This window comes from Ammodytes marinus (assembly GCF_949987685.1).
Source record: "Ammodytes marinus genome assembly, chromosome: 4".
In the NCBI taxonomy this organism is placed as follows: domain Eukaryota; kingdom Metazoa; phylum Chordata; class Actinopteri; order Uranoscopiformes; family Ammodytidae; genus Ammodytes; species Ammodytes marinus.
The window spans coordinates 6,320,635-6,339,809 of NC_137233.1; the positions used below are offsets into that span (position 1 = coordinate 6,320,635).

Consider the following 19,175-nt stretch of genomic DNA (forward strand, 5'->3'; position numbering starts at 1 on the left):
ATTAGCTCGCTAATTCTCGTTGGCAGAAACGCCCTTTTCCATTGGAGGAAAGCAGCAATCCTTCGCATGTAGCTCCCAAAAGGGTGCGCTTGTTTTAGTTATTGGCACACTGCGAATGTACTGTCACCAGGTCCAAATAAAATCAAGTTATATTTCAACCACAATATTGGTAAAAGGTAAAACCTTATGGTGATTTGAATGAAGTGAAGTGGTTAGTAGTGGTTATGGAGGACAGCAACTGACATATTTTACAAAAAGAAATACATTACTAAATTAATTTATTTGTCATTAATAGCAGATACAAGTTGCTTTGAAAAAATATTAAAGGGACATAACATTTTATTTAAGATCCCTTCCATCTGATGTCCATAAACCAATTTTTTGCAAATATGACACAAAATGTGAGGCCCCTAATTCGAATAATGAGGCAGACATGCATAGAAAAGCAAACAAATAATTTAGGCAAAATGACCTACACGGGAGAGGAACATTGGTATTAATTCAAAGGTTAATAAAACTAAAGAAGGTCATTCCTGCCATCGGCAATGTTAATCTACAATGATGGCACTTTTGATTTCGAGTATTAATATTATGTACTGAAATAAAACAAAAATCTACACGGAGAAAATAACTTATAATAGCATTTTATGTTTCTGTTGTCATACATAAATGTGCATTTAATAGCCCATGAATTCATTCATTGCGGTATTTATTTATTTTTAATTATGTCAGTGACTGTCTGTCCTCGATAGACGGCTGCACAGGTCCACAAACCGAGCGCCCCCGTCGCTCTCCTTCATAGGGGGGAGCCAGTCAAGTTAGGTTGAATTGGCGAAAAGTTGTCAACTCGAAAAAAGACCAGAGAAACTCCTCCCGTCTTCAAATTATGAGCAGTAAGTGAACTTTTTTTTCATTTGTTGCAACTCAGTGGCATGTTGTTGTACGAAGCTCTAAGTAACAAGTCACAGATAAAAGCAAATAGGCATTTTCTGAACTCTGAAATCAGTAAGATAGTGTTTTGTGTAGCGTCTCGAGCTGCTTTTAAAAACTACTAATAGTCGGTACTTGGCTATCAGCATTAAGGTTAACGCTGTTTTACAATCCCTGCTTACACAATAATCAACTTTTATCCAGTCCGAATGAAGTAGCTGAGAGGTTCTTATTTAGCAGTGCAGTTGAAACAGTGTCGGTCTCTTAAGCTAACACGTAGCACTTTTTCTTCACATTAGGCTACTTGTTGTGGTGAGTTCATGTTAGCTTAGCTGAAAATGCTAGCTGGCCCCCCGAGCACTTGTGGCATTTTTCCTCCTTTCATTTCTGAAGAGTTAAGCTAAATACAAACCAAACAAGTTAAATTATTTGTGTGAAGTCGACCGTGTGTTGCCTAGATACTGCGTTTCCTCCCGGTAATGTTGAACGTTACGTGAACGCTTAGTGTGATGGTGTAATGTTTGCACGTAACTACTTCCAGATAAGTGATCTTAACGAACTCTTCTTCCGCAGATCAGCAGCAGGGTGAAATGGCCGCTGTGGAGAGCGGCGGAGGCTTCAGTCAAAAGCGAAACACAAACTCGCAAGTAAGTTTTTAACCCAACTGGTTGTACGTGTGACATCAGAATATGCATCGGCAGTTCTACGAAACGAGAAGCATTCTAACCAAACTATCTCGCCTACTAAATCTGGCGTGTATTCTCTATATAGCTTTAGTTGTTTGTCTGTAGTCCATTTGTGTGTATATGCCTCTATGCTTGTGCGGGGAGCTTGTTGATTTTCTCTCCGAAAAGCACATGTCAGTTCTGGGGTGGGGAATGGGCAGGTAAATTTCGCCCACACGGGGTGTTGCCGTCAAACCCCCGGCTCTTCATGTAGCATTTCGCTCGGCCCATTTTGGCTGGCCTTGGAAGGGGGGTGGCTAGAGGAGTGTGTAAAGTTTATAGGGCAAGAATAAAGTGTGGGAGGGAGATGGGTGGGTGTTCGGGGGGGGAGGGGAAGCTGCCTAGCCCGCCGCTGCTTCGGGGCGGTGGGTGGGAGTGTGTTCACTCCGGTCCACTCCCATACTCTCCCACCCTGGATTCCCTCCAATCCTAATCTCTCTGTGAGGGTCTGGACAGTACACACACTACCAGGCAGTATGCCCTGATCTGCATGGTTATCATTATGGCATTTACAATGTCAGTCAAACACTTTTTTTGGGACATTTATTTTGTTAATTAAATCACTTATTTTACATTGTACATTTTTATATTTTGTAGAACTAATAATATTATTAACATAATAACTTTTTATACTAGTTTTATGTAGCCCACATTTAATTTATGTGTTTGTACTGTAACTGCGTAGCTTGCTTTATATATTCTAGTTGTATTATACTTTGTGGTTTAATTGTAAATCACCATTTCATTTCTCTAAAAAAAAATTTGACATCACTGTTTTATTTTATTTTATTACCATTCTCTAGTGAACACATTTTAACTGAATCAGTGAATGGTTGAACCTACGAGTGGACATTTTAGCCATTTAAATATTTTGTCACAGCTGCAGCATAAACATGTAAAATCGCTCGTAAAATGTATTATTCCTATATAAACTCCTTCTCTTCTCATTCCCTATTTGAGCTGATATTTGCATGTGACGTCTGCTGCTCTATTCTTCTGTTTATGTTTCATGCATTACTTGGGAAGCTCTTTGTGACGTCTGCTCTTTAACGGTGCTATACAAAATAAACCTATTATTATTTAATAATTTATTTATAAGCACCTTTCAGAGCACCCAAGGTCACTTTACAGGGCAGAGTTAAAAAGAACAACAATAATAGAAATAATAAGACAATACACATTTACATTAGTGGGGTGAAGTGGGCGATAAACAACAGTTAGTCGGAGTATGCCAGTTTAAAAACGATTTGTTTTGAGATGGGACATTATTATCCTTGTCTCTCCAGGACTCCCAGCAGCCGTCCCCTCTTGCCTTGCTGGCGGCCACGTGCAGTCGGATCGACACGCCGGGAGAGAACGATTCACAGACAGACCAACAGAACCAGCAGCAGCAGCAGCAGCAGCAGCAGCAACACCTAGACCTGAACCAGGGAATCTTCACCTCGGGGGCCAACGGCTGGCAGGTCATCCCCATCAACGTGCAGGCGTCCTCGGGCTCCAACACCATCACCACCGACTCCTCCATGGTGATGTCCGAGGCAGGCAAGAACAGACAGGTGCTCTCCCCGCCCGCCAGCACTCAAGCACAGCAGCAGCAGCAGCTCCAACCGCAGCAATACATCGTGGCTCAGGCTCCGGGTATGCAAGGCCAGCAGCTCCTCACCATGTCGGGTATGATGCCCAACATCCAGTACCAGGTCATTCCCCAGTTTCAGACGGTGGACGGCCAGACGCTGCAGTTGGCTCACACTCAGCAGGATTCCGGAGCCGTCGCTCAAGGCCAACAGTTCCAAATCGTGTCGTCGCCGAACGGCCAGCAGATATTAGCCACTACCAACAGAGCGGGCGCGGGGGGAAACCAAATCATCACCATGCCCAGTCTCCTTCAAGGGGCGATCCCCATTCAGAATATAAGCCTCGGCAACGGCATGCTACAGAACCAGCATCAGTTCCTCGCCAACATGCCCGTGTCGCTAAACGGGAACATCACGTTGTTGCCGGTCAGCTCTGGAACAAGCGCAGATGGGAACAACGGCGGAGGGGATTCGGGGGCAAACCAACTGATACAGCAAACGCAACAACAACATCCGGTCACTTCCAACAGCGCCGTCAATTACATGACCAGCGTGCCCACGGCAACCACGCAGACAGCGACGTCCTACGGAATGACCCAAAGTCAGAACAGCAACGGAGTCATGACGTTCCAACACAACACGGGCTCTACTCTGGGCGTCCCAATACAGCCGGACAACAGAGACGGACAGCAACAGCAGCAACAACAACCACAGCAGATCCTCATCCAGCCGCAACAGGTTATCCAAGGTACGATTAAATATGTTATATTACTCTTTATCAGGCATATCAATGTATCTTGATAATAATATGCTTTTTATTTTATATTTGTGAAATAATTTGAAAATATATATATTATTTTTCATGCTTTTCATTTTGTTTTGTATTGTTTATATCTGAAATAAATTTATTTAATTCAATTGAAGGCGGGACGGCGCTCCAGACCATCCAGGCCGGGGCGGGGGGTCAGGTATTCGCGGCGCCGACCCTCAGCCAAGAAGGGCTCCAGAACCTCCAGATCATGCCCAACACGGGCCCCATCCTGCTGCGCACCGTGGGGCCAAACGGACAGGTGAGCTGGCAGACCATCCAGATCCAGAGTCCCCAGGGCCCTCAGATCACCCTGGCCAACATGCAGCAGCTGGGACAGGCGCAGGGGGGCGGCGCCGTCAACACCCTGCAGATCCCGGGCATCCAGACCATCAACCTCAACACACTCGGAGGCTCCGGGCTACAGATGCACCAGCTGCAGACCGTCCCCATCACCATCGCCAGCACAGGTCAGTCACTGGCTATTAGGTTTACCGGGGGAGGGGGTGTGTGGCTGTGGCGACGTGGGTAGGGAGGAGGTCGTTCACTCAACTGCAGGGTCGGTGGTTCGATCCTCCACCTCTCCGCCACATGTCGAAGTGTCACTGAGCAAGACACTCAACCCCAGATTACTCCTGATAGTTGGCCTGCTATTAGGCTATGAATGTGTGTGTGTTAATGGTAATGTGAAAATTTGAACAGGTCTCCCTTGAAAAAGAGTCTCCGGTCTCAATGGGATTTACCTGTATAAATAAAGGTTAACTTTATTTTTTTTAGGCAAGACGGGTCACCAACTGCTAATGTTTAGGTATTTATTGTATACAATAATTGTTCAGCAGTAGATTGACAGTTGACCTAGGGTGAAGTATTTTTCCCCAGATGTTTGCTCTAAAATGCAAAGTATCTTGTAACTGTGGGTTCGATTTCTCTCTCTCTCTTTCTTTGTGTGTCTTTCACCAAACTGGTTGAACCAGTTCATCTGGCCCAGCGTCTCCTGAGCTCTTTACAGAACTGTGTGTGATTGTGTGGAAACTTTTCTTCTTTTCTCTGTGAGGTTGCATCTTTTTAAGACGATGGTCATGTTACAGTATGTATATGTGGGTTGGCCTCAACTTCTGTGTCATAGAAAGGGTGTAACTTGACCCCTCCCATTTAATAGCAACCTTGATCATATCTGAACCCTTCTTTAGTTGTTATTGGCTGTCTGAACAACCTGAGTTTAGTATTGTAATGTGGAAATATCAGAAATAAAAAGTGCATTTATTCACTCTTTATTTTATTGGATACAGTGCTTTTAGTGTATCTTAGCGAAATGACCTTTTTTAAATCTTCAAGTTGCAGGCAGCATACAGTTGAGGCTAGCAAACAATTGTAAGACGCAAATATAATAATTAGGGCTGTCAAATTAACGCGTTAATTTCGATTAATTAATCACAGAAAAATTAACGCGATTAAAAAAATTAACGCAGATTAATCGCACTTCTATAATGCCCTTTGACCCGGTGCAAAAGTGGTGCGCAGCTGCACCGAGCTGCACCTGTAGCTTGCATACACGGCCCGCACGGGTGAAAGGGAGAAAAGTAAAGAGAGAAGCAGGGGAAAGGGAGGGCTCTATGGACGGTTTATGGGATGCTTCGGGCAAATAAGCATGAAGGTAGGAAGACATCTTACTTTATTCTCCGCAGTGTGTGCATTATTGATTTAGTGGGTGCAACAATGTAGGCTAGGTTCAAAACAGGATCTCTCAATCTTCCTCCGTATGTCTCAATTTTTTTTGCTAGCTGTCTCGTCTCCCGCGTAAACGGACACCCTCTCCGTGTGTGTGTGCGTGTGCGTGTGTGTCAATATTTTTGCCTATGAGTACGACAAACTGTAGCAGGCTATACAGCTGTTTATAAACGGGTATAAAAGTGTCATAAAAGTATGCGATTAATTTAGATTAATTAATCACAGAGTCTGTAATTAATTAGATTATTTTTTTTAATCGCTTGACAGCCCTAATAATAATATATACTGTTTTTGTTTTTTTTAAGGTGCAGTTATTTATGGTCCCTGAAGCATCTGTGTGTTAGGCAGTTTGAGAGCAAGCTGTAAACTCTATTAGATAAAAACAACTTTCTTTCTTAGGTAACATTGCAGAAACACTCAGTTTATGAATGAAAGTATTTGTAGTGTGTTCTGTACTTTATTAATGAAATGTGTATGAAAACAAAAATATATCTGGAGTTGTACTATAAATGGTGTTTTCTCTTGCATGCCTCCAGGAGAGCAGTCCTTACAGACGGGTGGAGAGAGTCTGGATGACAGCACGGCCATGGATGATGAGGACGTCAGCCCACAACCTCAAGGACGACGCAACCGCAGAGAGGCCTGTACCTGCCCCTTCTGCAAGGACGGAGAAGGACGGTATGTCACAGCCAAAGCCAAAACTCCACTTTTATGATGCTTACAATGTTCAATTTTTAGTTAACTATGTCATAGAGGTGTTAATTGAATTATATGTTTTAGCATGGAGGGACATAGTTAGTGCTCTGTTGTACCCAACTGTATTATATTTAAATGTGTATCTAATATTCTCATGAATGTAAATGAGGACAAATCAATTAGACATGACAATAATACACATATAATCGAATTTACACATTTCTGAAAATATCACTGAAGGCTGGATATCAGCTTTGTAAAAGGACTAGGGCTGTGAATCTTTTGGAATCCCACGATTCGATTCCGATCCTTGGGGTCACGATTCTTTTCACCACTTCTAGTAAGGACACCAAGTGAAGTGGCCACTGAATGTTTATGGTGCTTACTTGGAAGATAATTTAATATTTTTGTCTATTAATGCAGAGTTGAAAACTACAGATTATCAGAACTGTGGTCCAGAGCTACAAAACTAAAACCTAAAAGTTGTCAACTATAGTTTTTCTTTAACAGTATCACAAAGAAAGTTGTCTTGATTTGTCCTTTTTGAACCCAACAGAGACCCCACTAAGAAGAAGCAGCACATTTGTCACATCTCTGGCTGTGGGAAGATCTACGGCAAGACGTCCCACCTGAGAGCCCACCTGCGCTGGCACACCGGGGAGCGGCCCTTCGTCTGCAGCTGGTCCTTCTGTGGCAAACGCTTCACCCGTTCAGATGAGCTCCAGCGCCACAAGAGGACGCACACAGGTGACGCAGACAAAGCAATTTGAATATATTAAAAAACTGTGCACTATTTTGCAACTTTCTGACAAATTATGGACCGAAGGATAAATCAAGATAATAGGTAAAGAAAAGTATCATTAGTTGCCGATTTTTATTTTAATTTTTTTACTTGAAGATGTCATCCTAACTTCTTTATTTTCCACTGATATATTCATTTTATTCTACACACTGCAAAACAGTATGAATACATCTATCGTTCAAACAGTAGTCTGCCATAGTCTGCCTATACCAGCTGCAGCTATATTTAATATTTATACTGATTTTTATTTCTCTTTCCCTTGTTAGGAGAGAAAAGGTTTGTCTGCCCCGAGTGTCCCAAACGTTTCATGCGCAGCGACCACCTCTCCAAACACATCAAGACCCACTTGAACAAGAAAGCCGTGGCGGACGTAGCCAGCGGCCCCACAGGATTGGTCGACGACGGCTCCCCCGTAACCGTGACAAAGGTGGAACCAGGAACTGTTTCAGCCAATGACCAGCAGCACACCATCGTCACCATGGAAACCTTATCCGCAGAGAGCATCGCCCGGTTAGCCAGCAGCGGGATCAACATGATGCAGGTGGACCTTCACCAAATTAACGGCAACAGCTACTAACAGACGTTTGGCAGAGCAGAAAGAAGGCCTGTGGGTGGGATGTTGCATTCGGACAGTTTGGGGTTAAAAAAGGGCACGTCAGACCGCGGACGCAAAACCCTCTCAAAAGGCATCGCACAGGAGAGGTGATCACAACTAAACGGACACTAGTGAAGTTGAAACGCTGGCAGGAATATGAGTTTCCATCTTGTATTGAGGGGTCGGAGTTGGATTCAAATGTTAGACTAGAGGAATTAACATATCTGATTTCCCCTGAATGGAAATGGCACTACACTAACATTGTATCCCTCATTGAGACTCAAATCTTACTTTAAAGGTGCTACGAGGAACTTTGAAATATTTTCTGAAACAGTCTAATTTTTCCTCTGATGATCGTAAATTACATGCAACAGCAAACGAGACCATCAGGGCAAATAATTATATATTTTTTTCTTAATGTCTTTGTCATGGGTACGCTCACCCAGGAACAACAGCTGGCATGTAAAAACACTACCGCTTTTGTCCAAAGGGGGTGCAAGAATTAACACAAAGTTCCTCAGAGCACCTTTTTAATAGTAGCAATAAAAACAAACTTCAATGGTGGCTAGTAATATTGTCTCCACAAGCTTCTTTAGCAAAGAGATCACACTAGTTAGTCAGAACCTCTCCCTACTGTTTCCAAGGCTGCAGGCTTCACTACGTGTGTGTCCACCTCAGGTGTCTCCTGTCCCCTTAGACCGCTTGCCCCTCAGGATAACTGGCCCACATTGGCTCATAAGGTTAAATTCACCCAGAAGAAATGAACATCTTGACCAGCAAATATGTGGTTCTTCTCACGTTTAGTATATTATGTAAGGTATGTTTGGGTGAAGCATTAGGTGGAGGGCTGGGATACACCAGGTCATGGCCAGAAGCACTAATCAGTGTGAGGACGTAGGTGTGTCAGGGCACTGAAATCCTGAAAATAACTCTTTAACCTCTTATGTAGGTAAACACATTCAAGCCATCATGCTTTGATTTGGTTATCATAGCAAAACACGTTTTGATTTTTTTTTTTAAATGTAAATATATATATATTTTTGGTAATGTAAAGGCTATAGAAATTCTCAGCTTAGGCAGGATCATCTTACACGATTGCAAGAGATTGCCTTTTCAGTTGTATGAACTTCATGCACAATCAATCTTAATCTTATGTTATTACTTTTATATATATATATATGTAGATTACATGTGTAAACTCAAGAGCCTTTCTGTCATAGAATAATGTATTCTATGCAGTCCAGATCTTCCAAGTATTTTTCTTCCCGTGGTATTCTTTGAGTCTTTGCCTTGCATTCCCCCTCACCCAGCTTCCATGTTCTTTTCTGGAGACGTGTTTCTCATATAGTAATATCTGGTCAGAGTGAAATATTTTTTGTAATAATGTCCAGACAGCATAAATATGTAAGCTCAAAACCAAAGGTTCATACTCATTTTATAGACAAAAACTTGGATATATTTCTTTGGTGAATGAACTTTCTACTAATTTTTACTCTTGTAATGCTTATGTTAAAGTTCTAACTGGAAGCTATCCAGCTTGAGGCAAGCTTCGGACACGCATCCCTTTTGTTGTCCAATAAGATAAGTTGCAAAATGCTATTAAGGGTCAATGTTTTTTTTTGTTGTTGTTGAAAAGATGCTTCTCTCCTGTTTAAATAGTTCTTTGCTTCTGAATTCCGCTTTGAAACGGATAATTCTTGTAACATGTACTATGTCGGAAAATGTTTAAAATCTCCTTTGAAATCTATAGACTTAAAGGCCTACTTCACCGGTTGGAATGTGAAGGTGTATTGAACTCGGAGATCCTATGAAGTATAAATGTGCAAAAAAAATTGCTATCGGATCATCCTAGCCTGAGAAAAGGCAGAAAGAGTGTTTTATGGTCTCGCTGTCTAACCCTGTGTAAAATGTAGGGTTAGACAGTGAGACCATAAAACACTCTTTCTGCCTTTTCTCAGGCTAGGATGATCCGATTTAAAAAAAAAATTGCACATTTATACTTCATAGGATCTCCGAGTTCAATACACCTTCATATTCCAACCGGTGAAGTAGGCCTTTAAGTTCATTGGACAACAAGTGCTCTTATTTTTTTTGTCCCGTTTTAAATAAGGGATTTTATATTGTGTGTGTATACAACTACTGCAAATGCCAACAGCTGGATTAAAATTATGAATTTACTTGGTCTCTTTTCTTTGGAAACTTGTGTCACAATCATACAAACAACAATGGGCTGATAAAAATGCTTTATTCATAAAAAACAGGTTGTATACATTTCATTGTCTAAAATCAGTTTGAACAATTCTTCCTCTTAGTGCTGACATCATCACAACTCCACATCGTTGTCGTCACTCTTCAGTTTGTTTCGGAGGCTGGAAGAAGAGAGATAATGGCTGTCATTCTTTTAGGTGGATAAGCAGCATCATAACCGTCACCAGGTTTTTGATGCACATTAGGTCCAACTCCAGGACTGAATGATGTTCAATATATGTAAATTAAAAAGGTGCACTATGCAGTTTCAGGGGAGGGCGATTTGTGTATGTTTGCAGAGCCTGCAGTTAGTTTACAAAACATTTTCACTACATGCAATTCTAAATATTGAATAATTCTATCATAACTCAAAATCAAATTATTTTGAGGCACCTGGAACCAAACATAAGACTAGAATATGTTTGTGGGCCCGCTGCTGTAAAGAACAGTCTAACGGTAACGTGTCAGGAATCTTTCTAACTCCAGTGTTCCACAGCTCCAATTTTCCCATGAGGAAAGTTTGTTTATTCCGTTATGAGAATTAACATTAGAAAACGGCACTTCTATTGACACACCCAAAGTTACATAGTGCACCTTTAACATTTCCATTGTAAATGTGGGGCTATGTGACTGATTGATTGATTTTATTCGACCATTTCATATATAAAAACAAGAACAGCACTCTGTTACATTAAAATACATAAAAAGCCCGAAGACATATTTCCATTGTGGTCCCTATACACAAAATGTACACATACATAAAAAACACACACAACAATGACCACCACTAAGACAAGCCTAATTACGTCTAAGCCATTTTTTTAGGGCCTTTTTAAAATTGCCCAAACTCCCGACCAACTTGAGTGCTCCCGGTAACCTGTTCCAAAGTGTAGCTCCAGCATAAAAAAGGGAATCCTTTCCCATGTTAGTCCTCACTCTGGGGGGCACAAAATCAGTTGAGCTACCCCTAGTGGCATGCCTGTGAACTTCACTTACTCGATTAAAATAGTCTCTAAAATATTTGGGAACATCCCCATTTACAATCCTATGTACCATACACAAGAGATACACGATCATCTACTTTCAACCAACCCAACCTCTCAAAGTGGGAAGATTCAAGACGAGTTCTCGTGGGGAGGTCAAAAATAAGCCTAACCAACTTATTTTGCGAGGTCTGAAGTCTATGTTTCAAATGCTCCGTGACGCCACTGTACCATGAGCCACACGCATAATCATAATAAGGCTGAATTAAAGCTCCTGCTAAAGTTAACAACCGCCAGGATCAGGAAAACAACCAAGTTTAACGTTATGATCCGTAGTTCTTCACCTGCTGAGGTAAGAGTGGACGTCAGAGAAGCCGTGGTACTGGGCCAGAGGGAACAGGATGCCAGTGGGACAGCGACCTTCGCGTGTGCGGCAGAAGCTGCAGTTACAAATGCCCCGACAGGGAGGGCACTTCCACTCCTGAGGAGAAAACCACATGATGGTTAGAACAATAGCTGCGCTCCAATCCCCATACTTTCTCCCATTTAGTATGGTAGAAAAAAGATTAACGATGTCCCAATTCTTGTGGTCAGATTTAGTATGCTTCAAAAATACCCGGAGTCCCTACTACACCCGGCCGTGATTTTAAGTGTTGAAATCAGCACGCTATTTGGGCGATTCTGACCCACAATCCAGTGTGCACTCGAAGTGACGTCACATCCACGGAGCCTCCATATGAAAACAACAGGGGATGTGACAAGTAAAAAAGATAAAAGGTAAGATTAAGCGCAATGTTATGATGAAATACATAAGTAAGAGTCAGTCCCAATTGTTTGTCTACTGCATGCTAACTACGTTATTTTTACGTCAGATGTAGTATGTAGAATAGAAAAAAAGAGTATGTGATTTGGAACGCAGGGCTAGTTTGCAAAAGTTATCAATTGTGCATCTGGACCGGTATAACGTGTGATGGTATTTCAGCAGCAGTCTGACCGGATCAAGCAGCGCCGTCTTCACTTCCTCTCCGTATCTGTTCTTGAGGCACGGCCCACAGAACTGACCCACGATCCCCCGGCACTCCTCACTGCGGCAGCACGTCTTAGTGTCAATGGTCTTCTGACGGCACTGATGACATGTGGAGCCCTGAGAAAACACAAACAAACTAAAGCAACAGAGATGGTGGACAGGAACAAGACATTGGTATTAAGTTTTATAACTTAAATTCCAACATCCAAGGGGACCAGCACCATATTTAGGCTTCAGTAATGTAGAGATGCCCCCTGTGGTGACCTGGTGATTTCATCAGTTCTTTTTCATATACAGCCATGGAAAAAATTAAGAGACCACTCCAAATGTTCAGTGTCTCTTGTTTTACTATTTATAGGCATAATGTTTGAGTAGAATGAACGTTTTGGTTTTATATAATAAACAACTGACAACATTTCTACCAAATTCACAATACAATTTTGTCATTAAGAGCATTTTCAATAAGTTATGTAGAGATGAAGATTGAAGAAAAATCCAGACTGGTCTCTTAATTTTTTCCACGGCTGTATATCGGGACCATGAACCAAAGCTGCCACAGTGAGTTACTGTTCTGGTTAAAAACTAATCCGTATTGGCACAAATCCTTCCATATATTGTATCATTCCCAAATAAACAACAAAACCAAAACTGAAGATAGAGGCTGAGAACTCACTGTAACTCTATTGTAGACTTTTTCAGTGGTGTTGTCTGCGATCAGCTGGAGTTCATCCTCTGTGATGTCATCCACAGGGCGGATCACATGAGGTTTGCTCTGGTTGGGCCGAGGGGCTCCGCGGCGCTGTGGGGCTCGCCTGACCTGGGACACAGAGACAAAAATAATTAGTTTTATTTATTTGGTTTGATACAGAAATGATTTAGTTAAAATGTGCACTATGTAGTTTTAGGGAAGGGGGATTTTTTTTTACACAACACATTTTCTCTACATGTAATTCTTAGTATTGAATAATTCTATAATCATAAATCAAAACTAAATTATTTTGGAGGCACCTGGAACCAAAGGTCAGAATAGAATATGTTTATATACCAAACTGTGGGCTTTGCTGTAGTTAAAAAAAAAAAAAAAAAAATTCAAACAGTGTTCCAGTGATCCAATTTTCCTGTGAGGAAAGTTTCATGTCATGAAAATATACCTTAAGAAAATGTTCACTTCTCTGACACACCCAAAGTTACATATTGCACCTTTAACCAAACATAGACTTGCACACAGGATACTGCATGTTCCCCTCTCACAATACAGTACATATTCCTCACTAGATGTTGCTACCAAAGCATAGTTGTGAACACATTTGTGTAAGCACATTTATGAATGTGGATGTTTGTGTGTCTGTCTTATGTGTTTTTTTGTAATGCCTAGAGTTGACTATTTTTATAGTTTTGATTTAGTTTTAATTTATTTATTTATGCACGTACTACCGCAATGTGATGTTTTTTGCATGGAACAAGGACTGCACTTAATTTTGTTGCACTTGTTACAATGACAATAAAGATATTCTATTCTACATACACAACTGGTCCTTGGTAAATGACAGCTCTGACCTCTAGCAGCTCTTCCTCCAGGCTTAGTTCCATCTCTTCGTCTTTGGGAGCTGAAGGCCCGTCCCCTCCAGCCATAGAGCGGGTCTGTCTGCGTGAGGCCCGCTCTGGGTTCCTCCTGGACTCTCCGTCAGCGGCACCGGAGCGAGGGGGACGCTGAAACAATGTCAGTACAGGTCTGTTTAGAAACACTACAACATTGAGGGGGGGGGAGCGCTTGTGGTGTAGTGGTTAGAGCGTCCCCCCTAGAGACTCAGGCCTTGCAACAGACCTGGGTACGAATCTGGCCCTCCAAAATCTGTCTATTAAAGTCAAAAATGCCACAAAAGAATCTTAAAAAAAAAAAAAATAATAAAAAAAACATGGTATATGCTTCTATTCTGAGCTCTACTAAATTCTGACCAACATTGTCTTAATTTCTGTCCATATTCCTTCCCTCACACTTTTTTCATCCTTTCCTACTCACAGCACTTCTCCCCTTTGTCTTCTGTTTGCCGGCTTCTTTCTTCAGAATCCCCACTCCTCCGGGCATCTTGTTCAGGTCTGCCATCAGCTGGGCCAACTTTTAGAACACAGGGAAGATGAAAAAAAATAATCTAGTGTTAATAGAGAGCCTAGCCTATGTACACAGGCATGTTGCTAGCTATGGTGGGCCCATTTGTTTTACAGTTAACAGAGCCTACTAGGCTGTGTATTAACACCACATTTATTTTCAACCGATTTTGACAACAAGCATTCACCAGAATCGCTGACTGAACCCAAGCCACAGTTTCTTACATCAGTCACTCAGTTCCAAAGCTATGCTATTGTGTGCCGTGCACGGTTGTAACTTGCGTGTCTCTGGTTTTACCATTGCTTTGTTGTCCTTGATGTTCTTCTGCCTCTTGGCCAGGAATGAATCAGCTTCGTCTTCTGCTGAGTCCGATCCACGCTCCTCGCCCACCGCGGTCTCCTCATCTTCAAATTTAACAAGTTTCATTTTCTTTGCTCGACTTTTATTTCCCGTCTGCTCCATCGGTCTCTTTTTAGCCCTAGATGATTCTTCCTCCTCTTCTTCATCCTCATCAGTGGACTGTTGCTTGGATATGGGAGCAGAGCGGAGAGCTACCCTGAGCCTGAAGACACGGCCACCAGTAGAGGATTTGGACGTCTTCTCACTGGGGTTAAGGCCAGGCAGGGCTTCTACAGCTTCATCACCCAAATGTGCATTCTGACAGACAAGACAGACAGACAGAAATTATTTCTCATTGGCCCAGTGATACATGTGTTACATACACCATGGAATTTACAGTAAAATGTGTATCTGCTGAAAGCATATTTTTTTTAGACAAATGATCAATCCTGATTTGACAGCTCTATATCATAAACAACTGGACCAACTTGAGCTAAGTGAACAAATGAACTTACAGTCTCTCTAGCATTAGAGAGTTGTATAGGCCTATTGTAAAAAAGGAAAATAACTTTGCTCGTTTGTGTCTGATTTTAAAGGTGCAGTGTGTAATATGACATCATCAAGAAAGTTCTACAAAGTTCTAGAATGCAACGCTCCCTGGGTGACCCCACCCCTTTAGAATAATAACAGAAGCTACAGTGGCCTTCAAGGACAAGAACAATTCTACATTTTAAACAATGCACCTGATGACATTCCAAAAACATGGATGCCTCCATAAGACCTGCCTGCTCAATGTACAAAATGTAATATTAATATTTGTAATTCTCCGCTCAGGAGGATAATTCAGATTATTGACAGAGGTGATTTTACACCAATGAGGACATATTTATGAATGAGGATATTGATTTTAGATAATAAATTACTTAAAATGTTACACAGTGTCCCTTTAAGGAGTTTGCAAATTCAGCACTGCTATAATTTTATTTTGATACCATAAACTTATTTTATTCATTTATCTATTTTTAAATGTTTCATGCCTGGGTTGGGGGTAATAGGCTACACTAATTTCCCTTGTAAATGTTTACATATAATATTTAAAACTCAGTGAATAAAAAAAAAAAAGCATTCTTCAAGTCAATGCAATGTCAATGTTTACTTTTCCAATTAGGCCTACATGAACAGATCTGGCAATCTGAAGTTGTTCATTTCAACCAGATGTTACTTACCGGTACTGTATCGCAGTGGTCGCTGAGCTCATTGTCAGAAAAGCCGTAAAATGGTTGCTCGCTTTCGGAATCCTCTGCAAAAACATCAGCTAATGCTAGCGTTAGCTTCGATGTGCCGCTTCCCAAAACCTCTGCCTGCAGAAACAAACATAGGCTATAACACAATTATTGGAGACTGAATTAATGTGCAGAGCGTATTTTTAAACAAATGAATAAATCAATTACTTTACCATGATATTCCTATCGGCCGTGCACGGCAGAAAGCTACTAGCTTCTGAAGTTTCCAGAAGTCCTCCCGCGCGCGCTCAGGTAACTGTCAATTAATCCGATTGGAACGTTGGGTGTGCATGTTTTGTAGCCCGGGGTGACACCCTGTGACACGGATACACAGAATTAGTCTCGGACAATTAGGGTTTCTAAACTCCGCCCCGAAAAGGGTGAGCTAAATATATAAACAAGCAGCCTTATGCCAGTTGAAGTGCCACTAGTAATTTCTCCCAGCCTGGTTGTTTACATCTGGATGCGCCAGTCTGCGACGCTAGAGCTGATGTTTATCATAGATAAGTAACATAATCAATTTGAAGTGTTTTTATGTGTTCCTAACAATTCTCCATATGTCAACATATGGGGCATGTCTTTTTTATATTTTTTTTGGGCGTTTCCGATTGCAAGTTGTGAACAGGATAGCTCTTGCACTTCAGGATGTTGCTTCATATTAGCTATGTTGCTAACATATTAAAACCGTACAAACATGTTCGTTTATTCAGTTTTGATGGGTTTTAATTTGGTTTATTTAGACTAGACGCCCAAACCATAGACATGAGGAACAGGCAGGTGGCTGTTGTAGCCTATAGGCCAGTGGTTCTCAAAGTGCGGGCCAATGGCGGCCCGCAGAAACATATCTGGCATTGAATTATGAATTATAAAAAAATATATGTATTAATATATTTTTTTTTTCAATTTTAATTGAAAAGCAGGATGCGCCCCCCGTAACAGTAAACACAGTACAGGGGTCGAAAGACTTAAATACCCCTCCTAATTGTTTATATTAATTCCCCAATTATTAATAATAACACCCCTACAGTGGACCGTACCATCTTGAACTTGCCGACGTTCGGCTGGCCTCTGCTGCCTCTCCCGCAGTGCAGCAGGCAGTGTTGTGGTCCCAATGTAAGTTGATAGCGAACTTGTTAAATAATTATTTAAAACGGGACACGGCAGGGAAAAACATTGTGTTTTCAAGCGCTGATTAACTTTGCGATTTTTAGCTATTTGGCTTTCATAACATATCTTCTTTTATAGGCTACTAGTAATAGCCTACTAAAAAGGTCCACAAAGTAGAATGAGTTGTTTATTTTACTAAAACAAGGCTGTTGGGGTTTGTATATTTCTTCAATACAACGGTCATCATCTCAAAATCCCAATTCTAAAGCACATGTCAACTAAACTTTTCATAATAAGTCTCAAAACTATGCCGAAGGGAGGCTATTGCAGTATATTTTCGGCCTTTACTCAGAAAAACGGCGTTGGTAGTGGGTTGATGAAAGAAGACGCAGTTTGAGGCAGATGAGGTCTCAGGAACAATTCTTTTATTTAAGCAACACAACTCATCCTGCAGTCAAAACGAAGCCAATAAAAAGTTAAAGTGTTTGTAGCCAAAAAACTAATAGAGGTACATGCACAAAACAAAAAGCTATGAAGAATCCCTGTAAGATAAAAAAAAAAAAACTGTCTCTTCCTGAATTGTGGTGGCTTTTAATCTGCAAATCTAAGTGAGTTGATTGGTCCTTAGGTCAGTAAACTCCATCTCGCCTAACTCCTGATTGGTGGACCCTAACTAGCTTTGACCTACACTGGACAGAGGACATCTGGGGTAATCATCCCCTGAAGGTACTATGCCATTTGGGGCCAGGAAGTCTGATTCAGTAACTTTAGGACAATCCTTTTAGCCAGGGGCCAATAAACTAGCCGTTAGATCTTCACCAAACTGTCCTAAATTGCCCATACAAGGCAGTCACCCCGGAGCCTCCCTTTGTGTGCATGCCGAGTAACCTACAGAAATCTCACCTATATGGCTTCCCCCACTAAAAGCAATACACATTCCCCTCCTGGTTCCTACAGGATGAGACCAACTCTGTGTTGTGTCCTCCTGAAGCAGTGTACCTTAATATAAAATGTTTAGTAGCAGTGTACCTTAAAGGCCTACTTCACCGGTTTGAATATGAAGGTGTATTGAATTCTGAGATCCTATGTAGTATAGATGTGCAAAAAAAATTAAAATCGGTTCATCCTAGCCTGAGAAAAGGCAGAAAGAGTGTTTTTTTAACCCTATATTTCTCTTTCTCGTGACATCACAGAAAGAGAAATATAGGGTTAAAAAAAACGTACTTTGTAAATATTACTGTGATGTCACAGTAAAAGACCTCACAGTAATATTTACAAAGTAAGTTTTTTTTAACCCTATATTTCTCTTTCTGTGATGTCACGAGAAAGAGAAATATAGGGTTAAATATCATGCACATGAAAACAGCAAACGCAGGCATGAAACCGCAAATTTTTGAGATCACCTCCCAGGGAGGATTTTTTGGAGAACACGACGGTTTTGGTTTCATGTGAACACCGAAAACATTTCCCCTGGTAACGCTGACGTCACGGCTCCACCCTCACACATGCGCATTGCGTTTGGAGATAAATGGGCATGCGCCGTCTTTGTAGGTCCATGTGCGCCAGTTGGAAAACAACAACAACAATGGCGGATCACCGAGCTGTATTCTCTGTGCTGTTGCTGATTGTAGTCCAGGGTCACTCTTAAAAGCAGCTCCACCTCGTCGTCGGTCCAAACAAAACTGGTCGCCATGTTTGTTGTTGTTTTTCTCAGAGCTGAGAAAAAGAATCGTTCTAGCGCAGACGCGCCTTTTTATTCAATTCTTACAGCCGACACCGGATGCACCGGAAATGCTATTTACTACTACCTTGTACCGCCCACTGCTGGCCTGGCATGCTTACTACATCGATTTCGTCCCGTTTCCTCTGAAAACATGTGCACGGGTGAAGATGTCAGATAAATTGTGTCTGAACAGGGTTTTTTTTTAAACCAAAAACGGGAAAACTGTCACGTTTTCACCGTGAGAACAGGGCCTTATACTACATAGGATCTCAGAATTCAATACACCTTCATATTCAAACCGGTGAAGTAGGCCTTTAATATAAAATGTTTAGTAACATAATACACTACACTATCTAGAGGGATGTGTTTTATATATTGTTTATTGTCTGATTTTTTTCTGTATAACCTGCGGAAAATACATTTTTATGACCTATACAAAGTAAGTTTATTTTTTTAATAACAACCCCAACATCTTTTTACCAACCTCACAAATATGGGCCA

At 41.4% G+C, this 19,175-nt stretch overlaps 2 protein-coding genes across 4 annotated transcripts; one reads left to right on the top strand and one right to left on the bottom strand.

Moving 5' to 3' along the window:
- The first annotated feature begins 834 nt into the window (after nucleotides 1–834).
- sp1 (sp1 transcription factor) lies at nucleotides 835–10,012 on the top strand. 3 transcript variants are annotated; one of them, XM_080026198.1, is made up of 7 exons: nucleotides 835–893; nucleotides 1,504–1,577; nucleotides 2,942–3,977; nucleotides 4,154–4,507; nucleotides 6,302–6,443; nucleotides 7,018–7,208; nucleotides 7,530–10,012. In XM_080026198.1, exons 1-7 carry the CDS (start codon nucleotides 887–889, stop codon nucleotides 7,838–7,840), a joined length of 2,115 nt encoding a protein of 704 aa, XP_079882324.1. In that variant the 5' UTR covers nucleotides 835–886; the 3' UTR covers nucleotides 7,841–10,012. The 3 variants fall into 3 exon arrangements, with proteins under 3 accessions (XP_079882324.1, XP_079882325.1, XP_079882326.1); XM_080026199.1 differs by lacking the exon at nucleotides 835–893 and adding an exon at nucleotides 954–1,242; XM_080026200.1 differs by lacking the exon at nucleotides 835–893 and adding an exon at nucleotides 999–1,083.
- Nucleotides 10,013–10,181: 169 nt separating this feature from the next.
- LOC307249255 (cell division cycle-associated protein 7-like) lies at nucleotides 10,182–18,644 on the bottom strand (the record flags this gene model as incomplete). The annotated part of the gene is made up of 9 exons (XM_080025900.1): nucleotides 10,182–10,227; nucleotides 11,433–11,569; nucleotides 12,083–12,232; nucleotides 12,789–12,932; nucleotides 13,673–13,825; nucleotides 14,136–14,231; nucleotides 14,520–14,879; nucleotides 15,788–15,922; nucleotides 18,549–18,644. 9 exons carry the CDS (start codon nucleotides 18,642–18,644, stop codon nucleotides 10,182–10,184), a joined length of 1,317 nt encoding a protein of 438 aa, XP_079882026.1.
- Nucleotides 18,645–19,175: the final 531 nt, after the last annotated feature.